The 27762-nt window shown below is 51.5% G+C and overlaps 2 protein-coding genes across 20 annotated transcripts in view; both read right to left on the minus strand.

Annotated features, from left to right (window-relative positions):
- Nucleotides 1-7809, minus strand: part of MTA1 (metastasis associated 1) — a 75163-nt gene extending 67354 nt beyond the window's left edge. For all 5 annotated transcript variants that reach the window (XM_040072632.1, XM_040072631.1, XM_040072630.1 and 2 more), the window contains exon 1: nucleotides 7718-7809. In XM_040072632.1, coding sequence (XP_039928566.1) covers nucleotides 7718-7745 — 28 coding nt within the window. In that variant the 5' untranslated portion in view covers nucleotides 7746-7809. The remainder of the gene's footprint in view (nucleotides 1-7717) is intronic.
- Nucleotides 7810-16306: 8497 nt separating this feature from the next.
- Nucleotides 16307-27762, minus strand: part of PACS2 (phosphofurin acidic cluster sorting protein 2) — a 72640-nt gene continuing 61184 nt past the window's right edge. For all 15 annotated transcript variants that reach the window (XM_040072363.2, XM_040072371.2, XM_040072359.2 and 12 more), the window contains 5 exons: nucleotides 24751-24793; nucleotides 23531-23666; nucleotides 20335-20561; nucleotides 18190-18303; nucleotides 16307-17296 (listed from right to left, as the gene is read on the minus strand). In XM_040072363.2, the coding sequence (XP_039928297.1) occupies nucleotides 17178-17296; nucleotides 18190-18303; nucleotides 20335-20561; nucleotides 23531-23666; nucleotides 24751-24793 (639 nt within the window). In that variant the 3' untranslated portion in view covers nucleotides 16307-17177. The remainder of the gene's footprint in view (nucleotides 17297-18189; nucleotides 18304-20334; nucleotides 20562-23530; nucleotides 23667-24750; nucleotides 24794-27762) is intronic.

Genomic DNA, 27762 nt, shown 5'->3' on the forward strand with positions numbered 1-27762 from the left:
TGTCAGCTGTACTTCATGGGTCTCTCTTAGATAAGAACTATGCCATACCGGAGTAACTGCCGCTAGGGATGGCACCCCAAAGGAGACAAAAAGTCTGTACAATCAAGACTTGAAAAGAAACTGTTCAAGAATCCTGGAAATAAAATTAGGCTTCCAAAGCACTACCCAAGGAAAAAGAAGCAATTTTGCTGTTAGAAATCAATTACATGGCAATTCAGGAAAACCAATTTCAATTAATCCACTCCCAATATTCCAGCTATAACTAAGGCACATTTGCATGTGGCACTGACACTTCAGGTTCACTGAGTCAACTCCCTCCAGCTTCCTGCAGGACAAGCCTATGCTAAATGATCCTGAAGAACCACTTTTTCATTCTGTGCTCTACAGGAGATACTGAAATATGATTTGAAGGCCTGTGGACACAAAGCCCCCTCTGCATTGACTCTCCTGTCACTTCAGCTCCCAAGAATGTAGCCATAAAAACATTTTCTGCAGCAGCAAAGTTGTGAGCCTATGTAATTTCAGCCCCATCCAGTGCCATTCTTTGTGCGTCAATAACATGGAAATAGTTCAGGCTTAAAAAAAGAAAAACCTTTCCCCAAAGGCATGTTGCAAGGGAAGACCAGGATGGTCTAATTTACAGAAGAGTCACTTGAGCAGAGAAACACTTGAGCCAGACACGAAATAGTAAGAGAGTTCCTTAAAACGTGGGGGAGTATTTGGAGGGGGTAGGGGGAATGGAAGAGGAGTATCCTCAAACTGTACCCTAACAACAATCACCATCTGTAGCAGCCAAGAAAACAGCCTGTTCTGTTGTAATTCTCATTGCTAAGGACAGATAAGAAAAGCATTATTTTCCAAAAGATATTTAGGCAGCAAAGATGACAAGAAACTAGCATCGTGTTCCCCGCAAGAATCTCAAGAGCTGCAAAACAAGAACCTCTGTAGTACTCAAGACACCAAGTTTGGCATCACCCTCCAGAAGCAAACAAACGAAAAAAAGTTGTGATTCTTGTTTGGGTTTGCTTGTTTGTTTAAAAGCAACGTTGAACTCCACTTTGCCAACGTGAATGAACTGCTCAGGCCACAGTATGACAATATATTAAGTCCAAAGGTAGGGGTTTCAGTGCCAGATCAAAAACATCACGGCTTCACAATGCAAAACACGGACAAAGTGTAAACTCCTGCCAGCGTTTCTGCAGATGTTTCTTCAAACAAGAGTGCCAGTGAAGCTGATTCATCCCCCGCCCTCTCATACCACCCCCTCAGGTTGTGACAGCCTCTCCTTGTTAAACCCAGTTAGGCACTCATACGGGTCAGAAAACTGTCTCCAACCAAACCAAGCACTGCTCTGCAGCACAGCCAGGCCAAACTGTGTAAGCCCAGCAAAGGACGGAGAGGACAGCTACAACTGCTTCAATGGACACCCTATCAAAAGAAACATCTTAAATCAACATAATCAAAAGAAACATCCACAGAAACTGTCTCACTTGCCCAGTTCAAATTTGCTCAGATGTTTATACCTTAACTATGTAAGGAGAAGCCCTGTGCTAAATCAAGAATTCTCTGTTCACACCACACTAACTTTATACTTGGTCAAGTGTCATCTGTCCTCCTACATCTTGCACAAAACCATAAAGTCCCCAAATTAACCAGAGCACATTGTGTGAAATTTAACAGAACATTACCATGGGCCACATCTGACATGGATCACGATATGGCAATGCACAGAACCAAAGCCAGGGAAGCCCAGGCACCATGGAGACTCAACAGCTGGCAAGTAACCGCTGTAAAGGACTGGAGAAGCCCAAATCTTTTTGCCACTGGCAAACTCACTTTAAAGCCACCAACTAACTGCTTTGCTTCACTGATCAATGCCAAGTAAAAATTATCTCACAAACACTTCTCCTTCCTAAAGGTGAACAAGCCAAAGAGCTGGAAGAGAAGAACATGTACATGGTTTCTTCGGGACTGGGCTACAGCCCAAAAGCTTGAGCAGTACTATGCAGATCCTCACAGACTTGATTTTACAAGTAAAGAGGGGACAAGGAACCATTCTAGAACTTCAAAGATAACTCTGAAGCAGGGCCTCTTTGTATACTGGATTTATGATGGTGAGCTCCAAAGAACTCGAATTGTAATTACCTTACAAGAGCACCTCTCCCAAAAGTTCCAGCTACCCAAACCTCATGAGAAACCGAGGCAAAGCAGGTGCAGGGCTTAGTCACTCACCTGCTTGAGGATTTAAAAAACAATAATGTGAGACACAGTGTAAAACACACCTTACTTGGTGCAGAAGTAACACTGATTTCACCGGCTACTTTTTGCCAGCAGATGCCCAGAACTACCACCAGAAGCCAGCTTCCACAGTTCATACCTTTGCTTTCAAGTGACCCCAAACTGCTCACGAGTGGTTTATAAATCAAAGTAAAAACAGTAACAGCAACCACCTCATTCCCTTCTCATCCTCCTGGGGAGAAACCATGCTCTCTATTTATTTAAAGTCAGGATGCTTAAACATCAAAACTTGCTTGAAAAACAACTAGATGCAAGTGAAAGGAAGATCTTTGACATTCACCAAAATCTTGTTGGTTAACAAGATTTTAAAACAAGTTTTAAGAGTCTTTTTTCCACAGTTTCTTATCAAGTGTCTTTTATTCCCCATCACTGAAAGACAAAACACCAAGGAGCAAAGCGGGCACTGCCAAGGAGTACCTCAGCCACTCCCCAGACCTCCAGCAGTGCCACCCAGCCCTCCCAGAGCGCTGCCCTGGCACAGGCTCCCATCCACCAACCCAGGAACTGCCTCAACTCACCAACAGAGCAGAAACAACTTTAGTCCTTTCACTCCACTGTGCCAGCAGCAAATGGTGTGCAGCTGTTACAGGTCCAGGACTCTCACAGCTCCAGCCCCCAAACACACCTAAGCTGGCTGATAACACTCTCCCCCATGCAGCCTTTCCTAATAAAAGGCTAACAAATGCTGAAGCAGTCTGATATGGGGGAGAAGGGAAAGGAGACTGCAAAACATGCAAGATAAACTTGTGTAACTGGAAACAGTGAAAGGAAAAGATGAAGAAACCCACTGCCTAGCTGTTGCTGAAAGGTGATAAGCCAGAAGCTGTCCTAAATTTATTAGGGCAAATGACTACAGAAGTCTATTAGTAATTTTCAAGAATAAACTCTCATTTTTATCTTTACAGGTTATTTAATACCACTCTCCACTAAACCCATTCTTAGCTCAGGTTACCTGCAAAGTTAGAAAACAAAATCCCAGCGAGCACAACCAAAACAAGGATATTGCAGAGTAACCCCTCCTGTCACCCAAAACACATACATACTCACAACAAAACAAGGTGTTAGGAGAAGGTTTACAAGTGTCCTGCAGTTAAACAATCTGAATTTGCTCCAGATTCGGACTCAGCAATATGTTCTAGTAAGCCTCCCTAACAGCTCTCAGTTCTCTACCAGGAAAGCTTGAACAATTATTATTGACATTACTGTGATGTCAAGTGGACTGATGCACCATCCCTGGGCTCACAGCTCTCCGGCAGCACTATGGAAGCCAAGAGCTGTAGGCTGCCACAAGAGCCTGGGTGCCAAGTGGGAGTATGGAATGGGATGGGGGCCATCACAGTCCCCACCCATGCATTCATAGCGCCCTGGGGCAGCAGAGATTATGTCATATTGCCATTCTTAAAAACTGTGGGGATTACACTGAAATAAGATGTGTGACTGCAGCACAGGCAGACAGACACACCACCACCAGCTATAAAGTAATGAACAACATCCAGTAAGTTCTGGAGCTTCAGCCTCCAGCACACCAGAATAAAGCTGCTGTGAACCTTAGGTGCCCACGTCAGGCACTGTGGGTCATCACTTCCCTCACTTTAAAGGTGTTAGACAAAGCAAGTACTCCTATGCTTAACTGACTTGTGATCAGATCTCCTAATGCCATTTAAACATACCTTAAATGTACCACAGACTCAAAACCAGCGATAATTTCATAGCTAAGCATGCTCCCAAACAAGAGGGTAACCTGTAAAAGTTCAAAACACATAAACCACTTCATCTGAAAGCACAAACTGACATATGTCTCAGCAAAAGTGCTGTCTTCAGTAGTTTTTCCTCCATCCTTTCTATCCTTTCCTCTCCCATCCCCTTGTTCCCTGCCCTCCCACTGAGCCCATTCAGCTGTTCACACAGTCCCACAGTGAACCAGATTGGGTAGCTGATGCAAGATTAAAAATAATCCAGGAAAAAACAAAAAGTGAGGAGGAGGGAGGTGGAAAAAATTAAGTTCCTCAAACCAGTGAAGATGAAAATGCAAGAAATCATTGTTTCACTGCATCTTGGGAATGCCATAGGGGCATAAACCTGGAGCAGGGCTCAGTCAATTGCAACCACTAAAGGAAGACTTGTCACACCAGTGTTAAGCTCTCCTGGAGAAGGCGGAGACAGAATACCTGCTGGAAAGTCTCTTGATACCAAGATGACCTGTTCTCTTCCAGGCAGCTGACACAGCACTCTCCTGAAAGCAGAGCCTGGCACTAGCTAGAACAATGAACATCACTCTCCCACGTGCATTTTTTCATCAGAGGCCCCAAATTCCAGCTCAGAGGTCCCAACCTTCTCTGATCTGGTGTTTATCCAACATTCCCATACGGTCTGTGATCGTGCAGGCTGCCAGTCCGCTCCATGAAGAGGCAAACCAGCCCACCATAACTCCTTCCAATTGAAAGCAGTCCACTTTCTTTGTGCTGCCATTTGTTTCATGGCTGTACAGCAGCTGTTAAGAAAATCTTCACTTCTGCTACACTAGAGGCAGGTGATTCCAGGATTTCCTACTGGCCAACAACCAAGATCCCCCATTACATTTTGGAATTTGATACCCTCGCATTCTTCCCCACACATTTCCAAAGTTATACATCCCCCCTGAATTGTGCTAGCTTGTGACAACCCCATCTGTACTGGAAACCAATTCCCTTCCCACCTGAATCCTACCAGGAGAAACTTGGCAGGATCCAGCAGAACCAGTTGCTCTCTGCAAACGACTGGATGCCACCAGTCAACTCACCCTTAGCCTGACAGCCATTCAAGGGGCAGCTCCTAAGCCCCCCAGACTGGTCACTCTGCTTCTCAACACAAAGGTAAGGACTTCAGCCCCCACAGCATGGGCTCCTCAGCTCCTCTACCCAGGACCACGCGGAGAGAACACACCTCATGTCCACTTGTTGTCAACCCACCACTGGCTTCTGAAAACAAAAATTCGTGGTGCTTCATGACCAGGCCTAAAGTGGTGACCATCCCTTCTGAGTGAACAAGTACTTCCAGGAGCAGTATTGATCTGTAGTGAGCAAGCTGCTTTCGGCAGCTGTTAGGTCTGGAGTTCAGGCAGCGCATCCGGTAGTCACAAGTGTAATAAGAGATTATCTGCTGAGTGTTTGTCTTCCAGTGGGAAGTGTATGAAATGACTGTGCACAAATCCCATTCCGGGTTTAATCCTGCCACGGAGTTCACACACAACTTCAGTGCACAAAACCATTAGCAGGAGATAGCAGCACCAGAGGTCAGAAACAATTCGATTACGCACACTCCTGGGCTCAGGCTGAACGGAGCTCTCACACAGAAACAGCTGCATCCATCCATATGTTGATCTTGGTAATACATCAAATCAAGACTTCATCCATATGGACCATAACAGAGCACCATAACCTTGGCTATCAGCCAGCTGCCTTGTCCTCTGCCCAGAAAGGCTATGGAGCAAATCCTGGGCACCATTTCCAGGTGCAGGAAGGACAAAAAGGTAACTGAGACCAGCCAAAATGGACATTCCAAAGGCAAATCACACCTGACCAACATGACTCTCCCATCTGCGAAAAAGAGACTGTCTCTGTGGCTCAGGGGAGAGCAGGGGGTGTTGGACACCTTGACTTCATGTCAAAGGCCCCGCTAAGCCTCCCACAGCATCCTTCCAATAAAAATACTTGAAAAACTGGACAATAAAGGTAGGGGGAAAGCTGTAACATCAGGTTTAAAGGATCACAATCAGCAGTTACAACCTTCACTGGGCTCATTACTAATGGCATCCCTCAAAGATCAGCCAGCCCTGCTTAGAAGCAAGGATAGGATGAGGGAAAGCGGAAAGGGGAGCCCAGCTGGAACAAGAGATAATCCATCTAGGCACATAGAACCAAATATTTTCTATAAGCATGGTCAAACACTGGATGGGGCCCAAAGTAAGAGTGGCATCACCATTCTTAGAGCCTGGGATGGACACAGCCCTGAGCACTCAGATCTACCAGGGCATTTTCTAGCAGGAGGACAAGCTAGAGACCTCCAGAGCTGCTTTCCCACCTTCTGTAGGATGCACAGTACAGATTTAGCCATACAAAATGCCAAGAGATGACACTCCCCACAAGACTTGGCCATACAATGATGAACAAAAATTTCCAGGAAACTATTCCCTTTACAAGTCACACCAAGGTGAATTTCCACAATTCATCTTGCCTATCATCCTACTCTCAGCATCTCCAAACCAACATAATGCTATAGGCACTATCAGCTTGGGGCAACCCAAGACACAAAGCTGGGACAGCCAAGAGTTAGCTCTTACACCTCTGCGAAACCAGGTGCAACCAGAAAAAAAAAAAAAATTAAAAAGTACGAACATGACAAAAGCAGTGGCATTTTTCAGGGTAAAAAGAAAGGCTAGGCCAGAAGAGCAGAAATAACAGAAAGTAGTTGTTGATGGAGAGCAGCCAGACAGGATGGCTTGGCCACCTTCGCTATATTTTTTCTCTTGTTTACTTTACTTCGGGTTTGCAGAACTCCACAAGAAACAGGGCATTTTGAAAAGGGGGGAACTCCACAAAAACATCTTCCCGTACAGCCTATAGTCCTGGCGAGAAAGAAGCTCCACAGAAGAGCTTTTATGAAGGAAAATGGCCGAGCACAAATTCATGCCAGACCACCCTCAGTTTATGTTCCATAAAACACAGTCCCAAACCCCTTTGCCTGTCTTTTCTCTTCACGTGAGCCAAAACAAAGGACAGTCAGACAGGAGCACAACCCTGAACAGAAGACTAATGGGAAAGCGCACAACAAAACAGTAAGAGTGGAAGGGGAGGCCAAGATCTGCAGGACGTGCCTCACACCAGCCCCCTGGTCTACCAGCGGCCTCTGCCCATCTTTGTGCTCCTTATCTCAGCAGCTCCTCCTGGGTCCCCACCCCGACAACCTCGCATGACCCCCCAACCGAGCAGCCTCTTCACGTCGGGCACCATTCCGGGGCCTGGCCCCGGGACTGATCCGCTCCAGTCCCGCTCCCCCATCCCACCCCGCACCAGTCCCGGATCGTCCCGAGCCCCCACAGCTCGAACCTCACACGCCTCGTCTCCCCACACCCTCGTGCTCCGTAGGGCCCCACGCGGCCGCTCCCCCTCACCTCGGCCATCCCGCTGCGCCCACCGCCCCAGCTCACCCAGCCCCGGGCACAGCGCCCCAGCCCGGCCCGCGCCGGGCCCCGCAGCCCTTCACCTCGCGGAACCCCACGCCAGGCCTCCCTCCCCCGGGCAGCCCCCCGGGCCCCTGCCCCGCGCCCGCGGCCCCCTCCCGGGCTGCCCCGGCCCCCGCCCGCCCCGCCCCGGGCCTGCCCCGCCGGGCCCCGAGCGCCGGCCGCACGCGGGAGGCGGCGCGGGGCCGCGGCCGCTCTTACCTCCGACCCGGTACATGTTGGCGGCCATGCCCGCGAGCGGGCCGGGTGCGGGGCGCGGGCCGCTCCCGCCGCCGCCGCCTCCAGGTGCCGGATCCGCTGGAAAATGGAGGCTGGAGCAGGCGGCGGGGGAGGGGAGCGGGGGAATTAAAGGGGCCGCGCCGGCGGACGGGGAGGGAGCGAGGCGGAGGGCGGGGCGGCGGCCCGGCGGAGGGGGCCCGGCGGCAGCGGCGGCGGCGGCGGCGGGAGGGAAAGAAGGAAGGAGGGGAAGGAGCCAGAGCCGCCCGCCCGCGGCGTGTGGGGGCGGTGCTCCGGCCTGCGAGGGGAGGGACGGGACGGGAGCGAGCGGGGCCGGGGGCGGCACGGCCTCCTCACACACACAGGGAGAGAGTACTGTACGTACACAGGGACACACGGACTGTACACACAAACACCCCGAGAGCACCTCTGCTCACACACACAGAACGCCTACACACGGCCCCTCCTCGCAAACGCACGCAGCCTGTCCTCACACACAGCCGCACGCTGACCGCCTGTGCACACCAGTGGCACACACACTGACCGCCTGTGCACACACACACACTGACCGCCTGTGCACACCAGTGGCACACACACACACTGACCGCCTGTGCACACACACACACACTGACTGCCTGTGCACACCAGTGGCACACACACTGACCGCCTGTGCACACACACACACTGACCGCCTGTGCACACACACACACACTGACAGCCTGTGCACACCAGTGGCACACACACACACTGACAGCCTGTGCACACACACACACACTGACCGCCTGTGCACACACACACACTGACCGCGTGTGCACACACACACACTGACAGCCTGTGCACACCAGTGGCACACACACACACTGACCGCCTGTGCACACACACACACTGACAGCCTGTGCACACCAGTGGCACACACACACACTGACAGCCTGTGCACACACACACACTGACAGCCTGTGCACACACACACACTGACAGCCTGTGCACACCAGTGGCACACACACACACTGACAGCCTGTGCACACACACACACTGACAGCCTGTGCACACCAGTGGCACACACACACACTGACAGCCTGTGCACACACACACACTGACAGCCTGTGCACACACACACACTGACCACCTATGCACACACCAGTGGCACACACACACACACACTGACAGCCTGTGCACACACACACACAGACAGCCTGTGCACACACACACACTGACCACCTGTGCACACACCAGTGGCACACACACTGACACCCTGTGCACATCAGTGGCACACACACACCACCTGTGCACACACCAGTGGCACACACACTGACCCCGTGTACACACCATTGGCACACACACACACAGACAGCCTGTGCACACACACACACACTGACAGCCTGTGCACACACCAGTGGCACACACACACACACCGACAGCCTGTGCACACTCACTACAACCCTCTCCTCACACAACCCTCCTCACTCAACTCCCTGGGCCCCACAACAGGCTCTGCTGTCCTCATGCACCAGCCCTGACCGTGCATGGGCAGCCCTACACACAAACATCAGTGTGTCCTCAGGTACAGACTGACACACACACACCCACACACACCCCCAGCTGCCACAGGCCATCCACACCCAGGGCAGGAACAGCAGGTCCCTGCACAGACACAGCCCTGCTTGTGCACACCCACAGCCTGCTCACACTTGCACCTACATCCATATGCTTCCCATGCACATCCCTCCAGCCCTACACACACCTCCTGCTCACACTCCCCACTCCTGCGCTGTCTCACTTGGGTCTCCTCTGTGCTTGTGTACCCCACTGCCACACTGGGGCTTTCCCCACTCCTCAGGTGTCAGCCTGAGAGATGAAATGATGGCTTTAGCTTTCCCTTGCCCACTGACCTGTGGGTGTCCCTGGCCCTGGGCACACCAGGGCTGCACCATGCAGGTACCTCCCTTCTTCAGCCCTGCACAGCTCCTGTCCAGATGTCTCCTCAGCAGCCCTGCAGTGGTTACGCAGTTGTTGAAAAGCTGTCAGCTCCAGATCACTCTGCAAAACTTGCACCTTGCCACTGCCACTTCCTCTCCTACAGGAACTGGCTGATGCCAAAAACACCCCAAGAAACCACCATTCTGTGGTACATAACACCTTTACAGCAGGCCCCCCAACGAGGGCTGACAAAGTGCAGCAGTGAAGGTGACAGGCCATCCCCTCGAGGACTTCTCCATGCGTGTGGCCAAGGCTGGGTGGTGAAGCACTATTAAAAGGTACACGCCTGATGGTCAGCAGAAACAGACCTGGAGCACTGCTGGCCTCTCAGGCAAGGCAGGATGATTACACTTGACTCCAGCACAGAGCTGAAGAGTCACCTGGTGTTGCCCAAACCAGGGGACACCCCAGGACCTCTCCACACAGTCACACGGGTCAGGATGGCCAAAAAATATGTCATGAAACTCTGCTGGACTAAGTGGTTAACCGTGCAAACAGTTATACCCTTTACTAGGCGGAGCTGCTGCCTGCACCCTCAACTCTGCTTCTCACAAAGCACTGAAACACCTACGTAAGACCACCCAAAACATTGACATCTGCCAAAATACATCTGCTTTTCAGAAAGAGCAGGGGTCTTGTTAAAATTCACTTTGTGTGTTAGGAAAACAGCCCTATAACACCAAATCTCTGACAGTCCTCAGATCCCAGGAGGACACAGGGCTCTGCTTTTATGTTCCCAATACGCGCGAGAAGCACGGCAGAGTGAGGCAAACACTTCTAGGGGTGAAAATCGGTCAGCCAAAAAAGGCCAGTGCGCCGGGGAGCACCGCCGTGATATTTCCTCCTTCCCGAGCCATCCGGGAAAGCACGTGCCGGCACAGGCGCTGGGCACACCGCAGGACACGAGGGCTGGCCCTCCCCAGGCTGCTGCTGCAACTGCTCTGCCGAGCTCAAAATAATCCGGTAGGACACAGAAAAATTACCCAGAACAAATATTTACAAATCACATCCCAGAGCACTTGGTAGTTGCACACGGACAAGCGGACAGTCACGTGGCGTTGACTGCTTTTTCCAGATGCTAAATCGTGTTTTAAAGGATAGCAACAAAAACGTGTTGGATCTTCCCTGCTGTTCCTCTTCCAGGTTAAGCAGCCGTTAGCTGTGGTCAGGGCCAGGGCGTTGTGCAGTTGGAGAGAGGCGAGCTGGAGCTGCCGGACTCAGCCTTGGAAGGAGCGAGCTCTTGCAATTCCCCACCTCCTGCCACCAAACCCCACTCCTGTGGGTGCCACCAACTCCCACCGTGCAAATCCAGACCTCCCAGAAGGATTTTGGTGCATCCTGGCAGGGCACCACTTGAGTTTGACGCCTCTTCCATGGCAGTGAGGGTGCACATGGTCTGAGAAAGGCCCGGAACTGCAAAAGAAAGATGCCAGTGCTTTGAGAGCCCAGCCCTAGGCTGAGTGGCAGAAATTCGCCTGTCCCAGTGCCTGTGGATGAGGGAGGCTCTCTAGGCCCATTGCATGCAACCTGGTACACTCCAGCCCAAAGTCATTCTTGCTCCACCCGGCCCTCATTTCCTTCTCCTCTCCCCCAGGCAACAGGAGAGTGTGCCAAGGGTGCTTGGCTTGGTGCCCTCCCTGCTGATGTGGGGCTGGCGCTCTGCTTCCCCAGCACCACACAAGGCTTTCCACCACCCCAGTCCCCTCCACTCACACCCTAATTCATGTGCTGAGACAAATTCTTCCATGGGCTCTAAAAGGTGATGCTCAGGATGTGCTTCTTTCATACAGCCAGGCCATCAGTGCAAGTTTACAGCTGAACCTGTGCAGAAAATGCACAGCCAGAACAGAGCCTTCACATGTTTGTCTACCCCAGCTCTCCCATGGTTCCCCCCCACCCATTTCACCACCAGCCAGATCCTCTCCATGGCTGTTTCTGCACTCCAGAGTACTGAGTTTGCCCTCTCCTGAGCTACCCCCATTCCTCCTGCCTGGAATGATGCAATGCCTGCTCTGTGCCACCATGTGTGGGTTCTGTGTCTCCTCTTCCAGCAAAGGGCTTGGGCCAGGCCATGCAGAGCATCTGAGATATCCACCAAGAGCTGTGTCCTTTGAGAGCAGCCTGGCCTGCTCTGAGGGGGCTCCCTTCACCCCAGCTCTTTGCTCCACCATCTGTCACCCCTCCATCCCTCACCCTCAGGTCAACACAGCATTTCCATTTCTGCCTCCAGCAACCTCAGGACCATGGCCATGGCCCCACTTCTCAAAATTTCTTCTTCACTTCCTTCCTCAAAACAGCAGCTTAGCTCTCCTCTTTCCTTCATCTCTCCACCCTCTGACTCCCCAATGCCAAGCCCAGGTGCTTGGAATGCCACACATCCCTGTCCCACAGTCCTCCCAGAAGCACACACAGCTTCAGGCAGCCACAGCCTCAGTCTTCCCCCCTGAGATGCCCCCCTTGGTACCCCAACACCACAATGTCCATCCAACGCAGCCCCCAGATCAGAAAGAGGCACCAGCCTGGTCCTTTCTGGCTGTGCAGAGGTGAGCACTGAGTGCTGGAGAGGGCTGTCGTATCCAGGAGAGCTGCGGGAGGTGAGCAGATCCTTCTAGGAAAGGAAGCAGCCAGGAGAATAGCAGGGCTGCAAAAACTACAGGAGGGTTCGGTGCTGGGAAGGATGTGCCAATCCACCAGCTCTCCCCTGGAAGTGGCATAAAGCTGGATAAATACCACAAGAGAACCCTCACAGAAAGCCACACTGCTGTTTCCTCCTGCAAACAACTGCCCCCGGCATGCCAGAGGAGCCCCTGCTGAGAGACGACTCAGGGGACGGGTGTGTGCTTTCATGTCCAGTTTTATTAGTGTTGCATTAGTACCATAAAATAGTTGACGAGGTCGAGCACGTTGCGGTTTGTTCCAAAAAAAAAAAGGCTATTTACATTTAATCTGTCTTCATAAAAAACAACCCTAGAACCCAAACAATACAACAATGAAACAGATGGACAGCTCAGGAATCTACAAAGTGGTAACGTCCCCTCACAGGCCGTGGTCTGGAAAAGCCTGGTGGCAGCCCCAGAATTCAGGTGCTTCCCCACGGCTGGGCCACATCCACAGCGGGGCAGGCAACGCTCTGGCCACTGTCCAGCCAAGGCTCCACCCAGCAGCCGACTGGATGTGGCCCTAGAACAGTGGTCACCCTTAAGGAAACCTGCTGCTTTACAAGTTGGCACGTCCCCTTCTGCCCCAGTCTGTCTCAAAGCACCAGAGTGAGCCCTCCTGCAGGAGCCGGCCCTGCCAGGAACATCTCCCATGAGAACAGCATTGAAGAGGCTCCAGGAAACTTCCAGGAGATGCTGCTGCTCATTTCTGGCCTTTTCCTGCCAGGTTAAGCCCAGAAGGAGTGTCACATTAAAATGCTGCTACTCGAATATCTGCTGAGATCAAGACCCCCCCAGATGAAGGGGACAGACACTGTATCCAATCTAACTTCAAGCTCCCGGGCCCCAAGCCCTTTACAGCTGCATGGCAGGACTGTCCCAGTCCCAGTTTCCCAATCCCTTAACACACCAAGCAGCAGGAAAAGACTACTGGTTCTGCTGCCTCTTGACATGATTTCCCTCTTAACCTTAGAGATTCCAGGTGCAATGTCATCTGCCCTGGCTCTCCAGTGCTCCCGCCAGCACACGTTGCCGGTGAGAAACACAACAGGGCCTTTGTTGCAATCACAGGTTAAGCACAGGGCAGTGTGGTTCCTGGCTGAGGGTGATGATGGAAAGCAAACAGGCACATCTCCTCAGCCCCAGAAACCTCCCAGCCACCTAGCCCTGCCCCCTCTGCAGGATAAAGCCACAAGCTTTATCTCGTGTTCTAATTAAAACAGCAGAACATAGCCAAAGAGACCACGGTTCTCCCCAAACTCATGCGTAATTCAGCGGGACTCTGCAGTTACCGCTGCGATGTAAGCGGCGACAACGGAGCGGGACGGGAGCTGCAGCACAGGGCTGAAACAGCCACACGAGATGTCCCCGACGTCACCTGCACCACAGCACAGCCGGCACTGGCAGGGCTGAAGCCCAGCCTTTGTCTCCAGGAAACTCAAGCCGGAGGACCGGGAAGCACTCAAGGCGCAACACGATGCCACAAAACTCCTCCATCTTTCGTCTGCTCTCGGGAGCTGCTAAACTGGGTCAGCGTGGCACAGCTCAGCGCGGAGCCAGCCCAGAGCCAGCCCCTCAGAGCTCACCCCCGGGCCAGGCAGGAGCCTTGCCCACAGCAGCTGGGAAAGAAACCGGTGCTCAGAGAAGCCGCAGCCCGAGGGGCATGAGAGACTGGCCCTGTGGAGGGCTGGGGTGAGCTCTGGGACACAGAGGAAGGGACACGCCAGGGGACACCACCTTCAAGGCACCTCCTGGCCGGAGATCCACGCAGGTGCTGCCCACCCCAGGCCCCGCCTTTGCTGTCACACCACACAGCTCCAAAACAAGCCCGAGGTGGGAGGTAGCCCCCCTGAGTTTCTTCATGCGAGATGTACCTTCCCTGCCCAAACTCTCCAGAGCTGAACACAGAGTGGTGCTGTCTCTGCTCTAAGCTGTCCTTCTGCACTCACTGGCCACCCAACCCCACAGGCTGGCACAGCCCTGCAGGCACGGACCTAAGTGCTGCCCAGGAACTCTTCCTGGTCCCACAGTGAGGATCCCTCAAGCCAGTGGAGCTCACTCCCGGCATGGTCCCCCCAGAAACTGCTGGGGAAGTTGGGAGACCTGAGATCAGTCACTCATTCGTGGCACCAGGTCTAAAGTGCCTTCCCAAAACAGCCTGAGCCATGTGCTTTGACACTCATTTTTTTTTCTTAGGGACAGAAACCTGTCTCTGAGGGGAGAGACTTCCCCTCTCCAGACAGGGAAAGAAACAGCTGCACAAAGCGGCTCTACAGGACAAACAACAGAGGCACAACAACCTGATCAGAGCTGTGCCACCAAATTTGCATGCCAGCCCTTGCCTTCAGGGCCAGGAAACACCACAGCCACCCTGGGCACAGCGCACAGCTGCCCACAGGCAGGCCCAGCCTGCCACTGCTGGACTCCCTCTGGGATAACAAGGCTGAGAAGTCAGGATGTTTTCTTGCACAGAAGACGCATTTCAGAGCAACAACAGCTTTCCACAGGGGAGAAATCAAGCCCTCAGGTGTACGGAGTGTCTCCAAACGATTTTGCTTGTATAAAGTTAGAACAAAACACAAACCAACATGAAATGCAACAAGCAGAAGTGTTTCTCTCACACGTATACACACACACACACACACAGACTACAGCAGGGCAACACACATTTGATAGGCAGGACTCTGGAAACCCTGTCCTACCTACAAGGTTTTTTCTTTACAGTAGGTTGAAATACAAAGAGGAGCACAGTGATGGTTCTCCCCTCACGCCCCAGTAAACAAAGTTATTGCAGTTGGTCAGTCCCCCCCACCGCTGCAGCAGCACCACCAGCGCTGCCCAGGCTGCACACAGCTGGGACCCAGCCCAATCACCCTTGTCACACCAGCGTGCGATGCGAGGGAGAAATCACACACTGACTGATCTCCTTTACAAAGCCTTTTTTTTGATGCAACAGCCTCGAAAAAGATGTGATGTGCTTATACACCCTCTCCCACGCTGCCGCTGCTAGGCAACGCTACCCAGCCCCAGAGCATCGGCTCAGGTCACCCAAAAAACGTCAGCTGAGGGACACGACAACATCCCCACCACAACCACAGCCCAGCTTCTGTCACAGCCAGGAGCCAGCACTCGGCAAGGCAGGAAGAACAAAGTATTGCAGCTAGACAGTGTGTCCTGCCCAGCAGCGTGCCACCGGGCCAGGGACAGTGTCCTCCTCCTCCCCCCACGTGGTTTGAAGGGAATACCCAGCCCCTTGCCCTTGTGCTGGGAAAGGGTTTGACATCAGCTCGTGGAGCAGCCCAAGCTGCCACAGGCACAAGATCCAGCTCTCTCCTCAGAACCTCCCTGCCAGCAGAGCACACCACCAGTACCTGCCCAATGGAACCTGAGTGGTCCCCACGCAGAGCAGGACCTGCCCTGCAGTGCAAACCCCAAGCCTTTAACAACCCAAGGGTAAGGGATCAGGTAGGGAAAAAAAAAAGAAGAAAAAAAGTTCAAAAGCATCACTGCCCTCAGAGAGTGCCTTCTGGAAACACTCACAGAGCCTGGCCTGGCTGCAAGGAGGGGGACCCAAAAGGGCCCATCAGAAATTTCAGTCCCTCACCCTGAAATGCCAGAGATGTCTATTTTTCCACATGGCAGCAACACCCTGCTCCCCACAGCCCATCCAGCACCTGATGGAGCAGCCCATGGCACCTCAGGTGTGCAGTGTGACACACAGGCAGGAAGGCAGCTGGGCACACAGAGGGCCTGACTCCCAGTCCAGCCACTGCAGTGATGCATCACTCCACAGACAACAGCTCATCTTCCTGGGTTTGTGGGGGTTTTTTTGGCAAATTAATATTTTCCCTATTAATTTTTGTTTTTATTTTATTTATTTATTTTTTTTTTTTTAGAAAGCAGTAAAAAAAATCTGCAGCTGTTAAAAAAATCCTTTCCCTTTCAAGGCTGGACAAGGTTTTATTGACAGGTAAATAACTGGTGTGAGTATGTAAATAGCAGCGACCCCACTGACGTGGTGCCCCTCAGCAGCACAGCCAGCTGGGGAACACAGAGACTGGCTCGGTTTGGTCATTGTCAAAGACCTGGGACACGGGAGGTTCCTTACACTTTGTGTTTCCCTAATTCCTGCTCCTGCCCAACCCTCCTCAGGCATTGCTTCAGCACGAACACCTGCCTGTCCCCGGAGCAGGCTCCATGCTCCAAAGGGGATCTCCTCTCCAGACCTCCCTAACTCTGCAAGCGGCTTGTTTTCCACAGCGCACAGTTGAACTTCCTCCAGACTCGCTGATCTCTCATCCTTTGGCAGCAGGAAGAAAGACTGGCCATCCTTTCCTCCTAGAAATACAGAGCGGGGGCCAAACGCACCATAACGCACGTGATCTTCTGCAAAATCTGCTCGAGCTGATCCACAGCTCCCCCAGCCCACTCACACCAATGAGGTCTCAGGTTAATAAGCAGTGCAGTTACTCAGCTATCTGCTCGTAAGTAGTAGGTGTTCTTGGGCAGGTTGCCTGCTCCTGACAACTCCCCCGTGACTTCACGTTGTCAGCATATCTATATTTAAGACTGGTTTGTTGGGTTTGGTTTTGTTTGGTTTTTTTTTTTTTTGCCTTTGTTTAAAGGGGTTTCCTTCCTTTGTAGTAAACTTAAAGAGTTAATAGAAAAAAGTAATTCAAAAGTAATCCAAGCACATCTGTAATTAATTCTGCAGGAGAGGGCAGAGCGACACGAGTCAGAGTTGGCACGCAGTTCCTGGCTCCTGGTGTGCAGTCCTCGGGATGGGCAGAAGGTCCCTGCGCCGAGCACAGCTAGAAGTTAGATTTGGAGTGTCCAAATATGCAGATGGGAAAGTGCTTGACATGAGAGGACCACTGTGCTGCCAGCTGAAAGAACTTGACGTCGTTCCACTCCACCCCATCGATCAGGACTGCAAGGGAGGGTAAAAGGAGAGCAGAGTTAGAAAATACTGAGGGGAAGTGGCCAGCCCGAGGCAGCTTTGCCAGAGGTCCCCTTGCAGTCGGCAGGGGGAGGCCGGGCCACACTCAGCTGCTCTGCCCCACCCAGCTGCAAACGCAGGGAGAAAGACTCAGAAGCACACCAGGTTTAGGGAGAACAGCTCGGATTGTTGTCCCAGCATCGCTCACTGACACCAGAGCTCCCCACACTGCTGATTTCAGTGTCACCTGATCTGGCCTCTCAGCTTTCCTAAGCATACTTCATTTTCTTTTTTGGGCAAATGCGCTCTTAGAGAGATGGACATCAGCCTCTCCTCCCTGGCACTCACACCAGGACATCCCTGTCTTCCAAAGAGGTGACACACGTCCTGTGAGCACCCCTCGTGCCTGCCAGTCTCACAGGGACGGGGCCAGGATCAAGGAGGTGACCCAAGCAGGTCCCTCTGTTGGAGAGCACTAACTGAACAGGCTACAAGGGTATTTTTGCTGCTCCAAAACAGACTCCAGGTCTGTCTACAAGATGCATACATGGGTCCTGCTGTGGCATGAGCACGTGCCAGTGTCCTGCCCAGAGGAGTGGCCACAATGTCACTGCTTGCCACCAACCAACGCTTGCACCAGATGTGCAAGAGAAACGGGGAATGACAGAGAGAGGAACGGAGCCTTGTCCTAACCCAGAGCAGGGTCTTCCCCACAGCCCAGACCTATTAAAGCATTCCCCCATGCTGGACATGTCACCAGGAATATCCCCATCACACTGGCTCCAGGGCAGAGGGCAGGACACCAGCTCAGCCCTTTGCCTGGAGGACAATCACAGCATGAGAGCCTTGCCCAGCACCCAAAGGGATGCAAGCACTGCACTCACCACGCAGCATGTTCTGCTGATGTTTCGCTGTGCAAATCAACCTGCTGATTCCTTCAATACACTGGCTCTTTGACTCAACCTCCTTGTCCTTTGTTTTCTTGGGCAAAAACATCACTGGAAGAAAAGCAAAGCAGCACAAGGTGAATCTATGCCACTCACAGGAGCTGCACTGATTCTTGTTTGAGTTTTCGCATTTAAACATCCATGTCTGAAAATTCTTCCTCCTAAGATCCTCCCTTTTTGGCAGGAGTTTGTCAGTGCTGAGCACCATCACTGATGCCCATAAGCATCTTATCCCTAAATGTCTCTATTCCCAGCTCACAATCCTGACCCCAAAGGGCACCTTCAGCTAACTCCTGCTCTATTGGGACACCATGCAGGGAAAACATCTGCATCTGCAGTGTCAGGCCTGCTGCACTGACTGTGGCCCAACACAGCCTGGGCTGCACGGACACCTGCAGAGCAGGAGGGGTTCCAACATGGGGGAGCTGGTGGGTAGGGAAGGCATAATGAGAACTAAAGAAGGGTCCAGTTCCCCAAGAACTGTCCAAATGCATGAGCAAAGACGTACAAACTGGTTTCACAAAAGCTGGTGATGTTGAACACCTCCACTGCAGCTGGGCCATCCCCAGGGAAGAACATTTGGAGTGCCTCAGCACTGCCTCTCCCAAAAGCACGACACTTACAAAGGGTGTCACCAGGGGTGGCAGCTCCAGTACCAGCAGGGCCACAGCTCTGCTGGCCTGGCAGCGACCTGGCTGCAGGGTTATGCACCCATGTCCTGCAGCCCAGGAGGCTCTGCCAGCCTTCTCTCAGAGTCCACCAGGAGTGACTCCCAGGCCCACAGGCAGAGGATGTTGCAAAGGACGACTACTGGCAGCCAAAATATAAATGCAGAACTGCCCTTGCTGCTTCCCTGAAAATAATTTGTTGCAGAGCTGTTTTCAATTTCTAAAATGTTTCACATTACCAAGGCCAGGAGGAAATACAAAGTCACTAACAACATTCAAAATGCCACTTTGTTAGTTTGCTCTGAGAAAATAAACCCAGTTTAAGAGCAGGAGAGTATTTATCTTCTACTTCCTTTTGACCCACAAAACATTCTGTACAAAAGCAGATTTATAAAATCGTGGAATTGCTGAGGTTGGAAAAGATCTCCAGGGTCACTAAATCGAACTGCTAATCTAACACTGCCAACTGCATCACTAAACCACATCCCCAAGTGCCACACCTATATATCTTTCAAATACCTCCAAGCATGTAGGGCTGGTGCCTTCACTACTGCCCTGGGCAGCCCATTTTAGGGCTTCACAGCACTTTTGGTGGAGAAATTTTTCCTAATAGCTAATCTAATCTCCCCTGGCAAACCTTGAAGCTACTTCCTCATTACCTGTGAGAAGAGACTGCCACCTCGCTCCAATCTCCTTTCAGGTAGTGGCAGAGAATGTTAAGGTCACTCCGAGCCTCCTTTTCTCTGGGCTGAACACCCCCAGTTCCCTCAGCTGCTCCTCCCAGGACTTTGCTCCAGGTTCTGAATCACCCCACTGGCGCTTGTGTGCGGGTGGGTGCACGAGGAGAGTGGGAGGCCCTAGACTCCAGTTCAGGGGGTACTCCTGTTTTGTCACCTCACAGGGATCAGTGATACTTGCTGGGCTTCTGTTTTCCCTTACATGCCTTTTTTATCCTCTGTGGCTCTTTTGAGCTAAAGGCTCATCGGATGGGGATATCATCCCAGAAAATACAGCTATCCCAAGTTTCCAGCACACTGCCAGAAAGGAGGGGCTCATTTACCCTCACTGGTGGTTGGGGCATAAGCTGCCTCTTATCTAATCCAATATCCCAAAACAGCACCAGCAGGCTCCCAAGGAACACAGAGAAACTGTCCAGGCATGGCCTTCTGCACATCCTTGCTCTGTGCCCACCTTTGTCCTTTTGGGCTACACCATCTTATCTGTTCAGGGTGAACACATCCCCTTTTTACCTGGCACAGAGGAACCACCCTTCCAAACCCTAGCACTTTATACAGTCACTTCTCATCAACTGATTAGGATGTGGGGAACGAAAACAGGACTGAGTCGCTGTAACTCAGCACTGACAAGTCAGGCAGCTCTGGGGCAGCAGGACAGGGACAGAAGGACACCTTACCTTTTTTGTTTTTTTCTTTTGTCACAACGGTCATGGACATGGTTGGCGTGGTGGCGATCTCACCGCTGGCAGGTAACCTGCTGACCTGGAGGGACCGGAAAGTGCATTTCAGTGTGTTTTTGGTAGTGGAGGGGTCCTTCTTCTCTGGGTCTCTCTTCCTGTCCACGGGCGGAGCTGCAATCCAGTAATCCACCTGCAGGCCCATCAACTCAGCACCGAGGCCCTGGCTGGAAAACAAGAGGAGGTGGTAATTTCTGCGCACCCCTCGGCAGGGCTGCCATTCCCAGCCAGAGGACAAACAGCTGACTCTTTGGGAAATCGGGCAGTGACATTTCATAGTGAGACTCAGCAACTGCAGCAGCCCAAGAAGTCACCCCTGAGAGATGCAGCCTGGGTCCCATTGCACAAAACCTCAGCGAGCCGAGACAAGCTGCAGTCCTGCTGACCTGACCTGCTGCAGTCATGAGGGTGAGCAGTGGGGAAGAGAGCACACAAGCACTTCCCTTTGATGAGGCTGAGTTCAATGACACAACACCAGATTACCTCACCTCTGAGTGGGGAAAAAAGGTGTAAGCTGCTGCCTCCTAAGCGCTGATGGGTGACTTTGTCCAGGCACAGCACTGCCAAAACCAGCTCCCAGCTGGGGTGAACAAAGCCTTGGCAGGCACTCAGTTCCCAGTCTCCCTGACTTGCTTTTTGCAACTGCCTACCCCCAAGCCTTGCCACTTGCTGGGGAATTCCACTGTTGGAAAAAAAAAAATGTTCTGCCAGCCCTGTGATGTTTGTTAAACAACAGCAGATTTCAGGATATGCTCTGTTGTTAAAACTCCTGTGCTTCATGTGGTAGCAACCATGCATCACCAAAACATGCTGCCAGCCCTTTCCCGAGCCAGCAAAGGTAGGATGAGCAGCCTGGGAAGTTCCAGCCCCTTCCTGCCCTTGCCTCTCACTGCTAACCCTGAGGGGAGCAGGGCTTCATCATTCAGCAGACCTACAAGTGACAGCCTATACTTCTTCCTGCACAGTGACAATCAGTGTTGAATAATACACAAGAACTTGACAAAAACCTAAATTTATCTACCAGTCTGTGTCCCCAGTTTGAGAAATGGCAGTTGTTAAGAAGATTAATCTGTGATCTTGAATGAAATATGCATCCCTCTGCACCACCCATCTAATAAGAAACTCAAGGTAAAAACAAGGACGTCCTATCATTACAGTCCTCTCAGCAAATCATTTCCTTTTCTTTGCCATTTATTCAGGTTAAACTCAGACTGCATAGCAGAGTTCATCTTTGATGACTAAAACCAGGTTTTCGGATCTCAGGGCAATATTCAGAAGTGAGATTCTTTAAGGATGATGCTTTGGAGATGCAAGTTTTAAGGCTCCTTTGCAACACATTTCTCAACTCATAAAGACAAAGCATGCTAATATTCACTAGGCCCAGGCAAGATTTTATGTTCCATTCCCAGTTAACCACATGGCTTAATCATTCAGTTTGGGTCACCCTCCACCCCCCGTGCTGTCACTTATGGATCACAGGAGATGGAACAATGTTGAACCTACACCTCCTCATTTCTTGATGATTTTACCACACAGTATGAAACCAAAAAGCATCAGATTCCTAGAGCTGGGGTGTCAGCTTCAGATTTATCGCATCCAAGGCTGGCAACTTTAACACCCTAAGCTCACACACACAGATTCAGCTCTGCTCCTCAGAGCCTGCACAGCCCCCAGCTCTGCACCGCCAGCTAGCTGCTGTTGGGGCACACAGGGCTCTCCTGCCACCAAACCACAGGGACACACCAGGAGGAGCCTGGGGAACTGGGCGCCTGGCACGAGTGAACGGGCACTAACACCTTCCAGTGCTGGGCACCTCAACTGGCACTTTCACACCTCCATTTCCTCCTGTTTAAAGGGAACTCCTCAGACAGTTTAAGAAGTCAGAGGTGAAAGGTCCCTGCAGGGCACTCTGGGATTGGATGAAAGGTCCCCATTTGGTCTCCAACAGGGACAGCAGGGGATGCTGCTTAGGGAGAGCACACAAGCCCAGCCTCAGAGCACACCCTGGCCCTTCCCCAGCCTGACAATCACAGCATTAAGGATGCCAGAGGGGACATCCCTGAAACATCCTTTAGTAGCCATTGATGGATCTGCTGTCCACGAATTTGTCTGACCCCTCATTGATCCAGACATGGTCCCTTCCCTCCTCCCTTTTAACTAAGCTCCTGCAGTGTCACTGTGTGCCCCCAGCTCTTTGTGCCACAGGCTTCAGAGAACCCCAGAATTGTTGGGGTTGGAAGAGACCTCTAGAGATGATCCAGTCCAACCCCCCTGCCAAGGCAGGGCCACCTGGAACAGGTGACACAGGGATGCATCCAGGTGGGTTTGGGATGTCTCCAGAGAGGAAGAATCCACAACCTCCCTGGGCACCTGTTCCAGTGCTCAGCCACCCTCTACAAACCCAAACGCCCCTGATTTTGCACAACTTGAGTGGCTTATTGCTTTCCTCTCCTCTCCTAAACTGAAGAGTCCAAATGTTTCCAGTTTCCCCTTCTCACAAGACTGCTGCTATGTTCCCTTAGAGGTTCAGAGGAGTTAACAAAATCAAGGGGAACTTCACCAAGTGCCTCTGAGTACTAGAACTGCACACAAAGTGTTAGACAGCTACACCAACAAAATGAAGAGTCCTGGCCAGGGCAAGTCTTACTGGCAATTTTCTAAGGGTTTCCTCCCTTCACCCCTAAAAATTTCAGCTAAACCAGGGCTTAGTATTACCTATAGGTAATCCCACCTTTCCAACGGCCAGCACTACCCTCACAGAGAAAGTCATCAGCTCCTTCAGAAGTCACTCTGACCTTCCACTCACCTGGCCATAACAAACATAAGAATCATGAGGGATTAGCCTGGCACCCACGTGTACCAAGAGTCAGTAATTTTTTTGAGTACATATCTTCCCCAGAGAATCTTGCCCTTGAGACATGCAGCCTTTTTTTACTGAGTACAAAATCCCCCCTGCCCTCCTCAGCAAGGACACAATCACTCCAGAGGCAAAAGAGGTGAAGGGGAAAAGTGACAACTCCAAATGCTGGCTAGGGATGAAGGAAAAACTACAGATTTTCCTGTGGAGGAGTTCTCTGCCATGTGTGTGCCAGCTAAGGCAGCCAATGGAGCTGTAAGGAGACAAAACATGGTTTACCTTGGAGAGGAGAAGCTGCCTGTAACAGATGGTGAGGAAGGGGGCGTGGGGGAGGCTTCTTTCACAGCAGGAGACACGGATGGCGGGGTGGAAGAAAGGACAACGGAGCTTGAGGGAGCTGCGTCATCAGAGTCACCTTAAAAAAAAGGAAGTCAAGCTGTTTGTCTGGGTTTGTCTCGCAGCTCAGAACACTGGGATAAAGCTCAATCCCTTTGTCCATGCTCCTGCTGCACAGGTTTGTTCAGATTCAATCCAGAGGTCAGCTGGCCCATCAGTTCTGACTGGCTCCACACTTCCAAAGAGCTTTGTACACCTGGGTACACGGCAGGCACAGACACTGACACTCCTGGCATTCCTCATTTGGCATCTGCTCTCCTAGGGTCTGAGCCTCCTGCACAGCCACAGCCCAGCTCACTGATCTCCTGCAGGGAATCTCCCCCTGCAGGGCAGCCCCACTTTTGGAATCCAGTAGCCCTGGGATCTCCCCATTCCACCTGCCTCCATCCTCCACAACCAAGGTTTCATCCCCTTCATGTTGGCCCTTTAGGATGGTGGGAGCACTGTGGCAGCAAGGAGTGGCCCACAGAAGGGCTGCCTCCCTGCACAAACAGTGAAGCAATACAAGGAACAATCCCAACACAAAGAAAACAATATTCCTGTGCATGTGAAGGAGGAAAAAAATAAGTTCTCACTGACAAAACAGCATCACCCCATGCCTGTGTATGTAAGCAGACAGTATCCTGTATATCAGCTCTGCACGCCCCAAATAAAAAATAAATGGCTCTAAAATTTTGCCCACCCTGAAGTTCCCAGGCACTGAGATGAATTTCATTCACCAATTGAGCCCACTGTAGGGAGACAGGCATGAACTTCTCATGAACTGCCTCCTCAGGCTGAACCTCAAACAACTGTAACAGTGAATCCACCCCACTGACAGCATTAGAAAAATGGTGTTTGCACAAACGTGAGAGTAGAGCTTCCCTGGATGTAGGTGTGGGAATTTCACCTGCCCTGAAGCTCCATGTAAAGTAATAAGAAAAAAGGGCCTCTCCCAAGAGAGAGAGGGCTCTTTTTCTGCAGACAAAGCACTGGGGGCTAATAAAATCCAACTGCACCTCACAGCGCTTCAAGGCATCAGCAATGGACGAGTCTGCTCAGCCTGTGAAATCAGACTCCCACCTGCTGCAGGACACAGAAAGCACACACAGGATGTTCCTTACCCGACGTTGCAGAAGACTGTTCCACTATTCCAACCTTCACCACCTAAAGGGGGCAAAGCAGAAGAGCTCTATCAGACAAGAGCCCCCTGAACTTCAGGAACCCAAACCCCAGCATTGAGCTCATCTCTTCACTCTCCATGGCACTGTCCCTGCAGTCAGAGAAGTTAAGGAGTCCTCTAAGAGCCAGGCAGGTCCTGGCAATGTCCAGCAAAGCAGTGTCAGCTCCCATCCCTTACCTGGCCCACACAAATACAGCACAGATCCTGCAGAGCTGTTACAGACCTGCCAGGCCCTGCACAGCCCACCAGCTCCAAGCTATGGCAACTCCAGGGAGGAGAAAGGCTCAGAAATATCCCTTCAGCACTGCTTTGATGCACCTGCTAAATTACAGACATGCTGCTCCCACTGCTCAGGAGCAGCCGCTTCCAGGGTGCAGCACAGTTGGGGTTTGTTAGGAAGCCACAGAAGCAACAAAGTAGAGTTTCTGATCAGAGTTATCTATTCTCTGAACAAGGGAAGTGTCCAACAAAGAAGATAAAGCCCCTTCCAAAGCCTCTGGAGGCAGACAGGGACAAACCACCACAGGGACAGGTCAGAACAATCCAGATCATGCTGTAATAAGGGCACAAATGTGTGTGGCCGGTCACCAGCTGGTACAGTAAGATTAATGATAAATGTCACTGGCAATAACTTGTGGAACAGAACATGCTGCAAACAAACTCCCAAGAATACGCTATGCCTAGAAAGATAAACTGGCCCTTGGTGATATGAAAGCAGAGACCTTCTGCAGTTGATAATCCGCTGTGGTACACAAGGATCATCATTCTCAATACTGCAGAGAAGAAGCTTTTTAAGGTCCTTAAGAAACTGGTATCTGGGGCTAATGTCAACCCTACACAAATGCTGACAAATGGGAAAGAGCTGCAGAAGGAGCTCAGGTCAATAAAACCTGCTTTAGAATGAGAAATTATGCCACGCAGACCTTGTGGTTTGAAAATAGAAGGTCATTAAGTTCAGACACGACCATGTCTGGACCACATCTCTGGGGAGCACATTTCTGTAACATGGGACCAAAAAAAAAATTTATTAGAAACAAAACACTTTTGCAGAGTTTGGAGGGCAGGGAGGGATATGCTCAACAGCAGATCTTGGAGAGCTGTCAGATTCTCATTTAGATCCAGTCTTGAAAAAGCCATCATGAATTCAGTGGAGTGTACACAAGCTCCCTGAGGGCTCACTGGCTTGGGAGAAAGAGGCTGCAGCTCCGTTTGGCCAGTCTCCACCCAAAGGGCAACAAATGAGGTTCTGGAGTGCAGCAGCCATTTGTGCTCTATGTGCTAAACGCCAAGAGGATGTTTCACAGACTGTCACTGGCTGTGAACAAGAGGAGCAGAGTTAGGGGAGGGACAAGCAACACAGAAATCTGCCTGCAGCCACCTTGATCTGCAAGCCAGGCAGGAAATCCCTTCTGGCCTTTTCCTCCTGGTTGGCTGACTGAAGATGCTCAAGTTCAGACACAGGGGAGGAACACAAGGTTAAACACTTTCCCTTCCCTCCACTCGGGGAGGTGCATGAGAACACTGCAGTTCCAACAGGCCTCCATCCAGGAAAGCTGCAGCAGCCAGGCCCCTTTCCCTCCAGGAAGAGGCACATCCTGTTAACTCTCCTGGCAACTGGCTGTCAGCCCAAGGCAGCCTGAGCCTGGCTTGTGTCCATCTGGCCCCTTGTAAGGCTCCACTCCAGCACTTTGAGCCCAGCTGAGCAGCATGGCACTGCCCTGCCCATTTCTGGGTCAGAGACTGCACAGTCCAGCTGCAGGACACCAGGTTTTGCACCCCGAAAGCAAAGAGTGCAGCCAACGTCGGGAGCTGCAAACCCAGAAGTCACTGGGTCCCTCTCTTCCTTGTCCAATGGCTCTCAGCAGGCTGCAGCTGAGGGAAAGAGCCTCAATGCTCATGTCCAGCCTCAAACTTTGTGAGACACCTGCATTTGGCCTTTCAGACTCTTCAGATGTGTTTCATAGGGCATTACTGTGTCAGCAATGCTTCAGAATCAGGAGCAAGCAACACTGATTTGACACTCATCACCAGTGACAGAGGAAATCAGTCTGTGCTTTCAAGGCAAGTTTTTTGGGGGGTTGGCAATGTTATGTACTCAACAAACCAAAGACACCCCTTTCAGATAAGCAAATCCAGACTGGAAAAGCAGGGCTAATGTCAGGACAACAATCATTTTAGAGCAACTGGATAAACACTCTGAGCCTCATTTGCTTGCACAAAATACAGGACTAAATCAGTCCTGAAGAAAAGCTTGCAGAACCCAGCAACAGTCTGGGATGTTCTCTAGGCTTTTCATATTACTGGAAAAGGTGAAAGAGCTGTTTTGTAAGAACGGTCCACCACTAGAAATCACAGCTCATGGGAGATACAAGTTTCCAGCAAAGCTCATCAGCAGGGAACAAATTGGGTAGATGTGTCTCTCCACTGTTGCAGAAGGCATCTCTCTTTCAACAAACAAAAGCAGACTGTCATCTCAGGAACACTGCAGTGAGAGACTCTCACTATGAGGAGACACCAGAGTGAAAGCAGGGTCAGCCTGAGGGCGAGAGAGACTAAGCTCTTTAAATGCCTTGGGATTTTAGACGAGCTCCGATGCACCGCCGGGACACAGAGGGGACGTGCACGTGTCAGCGTCACACAGAGCAGGCACAGCAAGGCCAGCATGCAAGACAGCAGCAGAAACTGGGAAGAAGACATCCAAGAGCTGAAGAGCAGCCAAGGGATTTCTTCTGGCTGCAGGTCAATGACTTTACACCTAAAACTTAATGAATTGAAGAGCACGATCAAATAAGGGCTGGGAAGGTAGAAAAGACAAAGAGCACACCGTGCACAAAATACGCCGACAGAAGAACACATGTGGCTCTGTCCAGACGCTCTGCACTTGGCACCTCGGATGGGAACACTTGAGGACAGGAGGAAAAAAGAGGGACTATTCCAAATACATAACTGTGGT

Source organism: Hirundo rustica, chromosome 9 (genome assembly GCF_015227805.2).
Source record: "Hirundo rustica isolate bHirRus1 chromosome 9, bHirRus1.pri.v3, whole genome shotgun sequence".
NCBI lineage: Eukaryota > Metazoa > Chordata > Aves > Passeriformes > Hirundinidae > Hirundo > Hirundo rustica.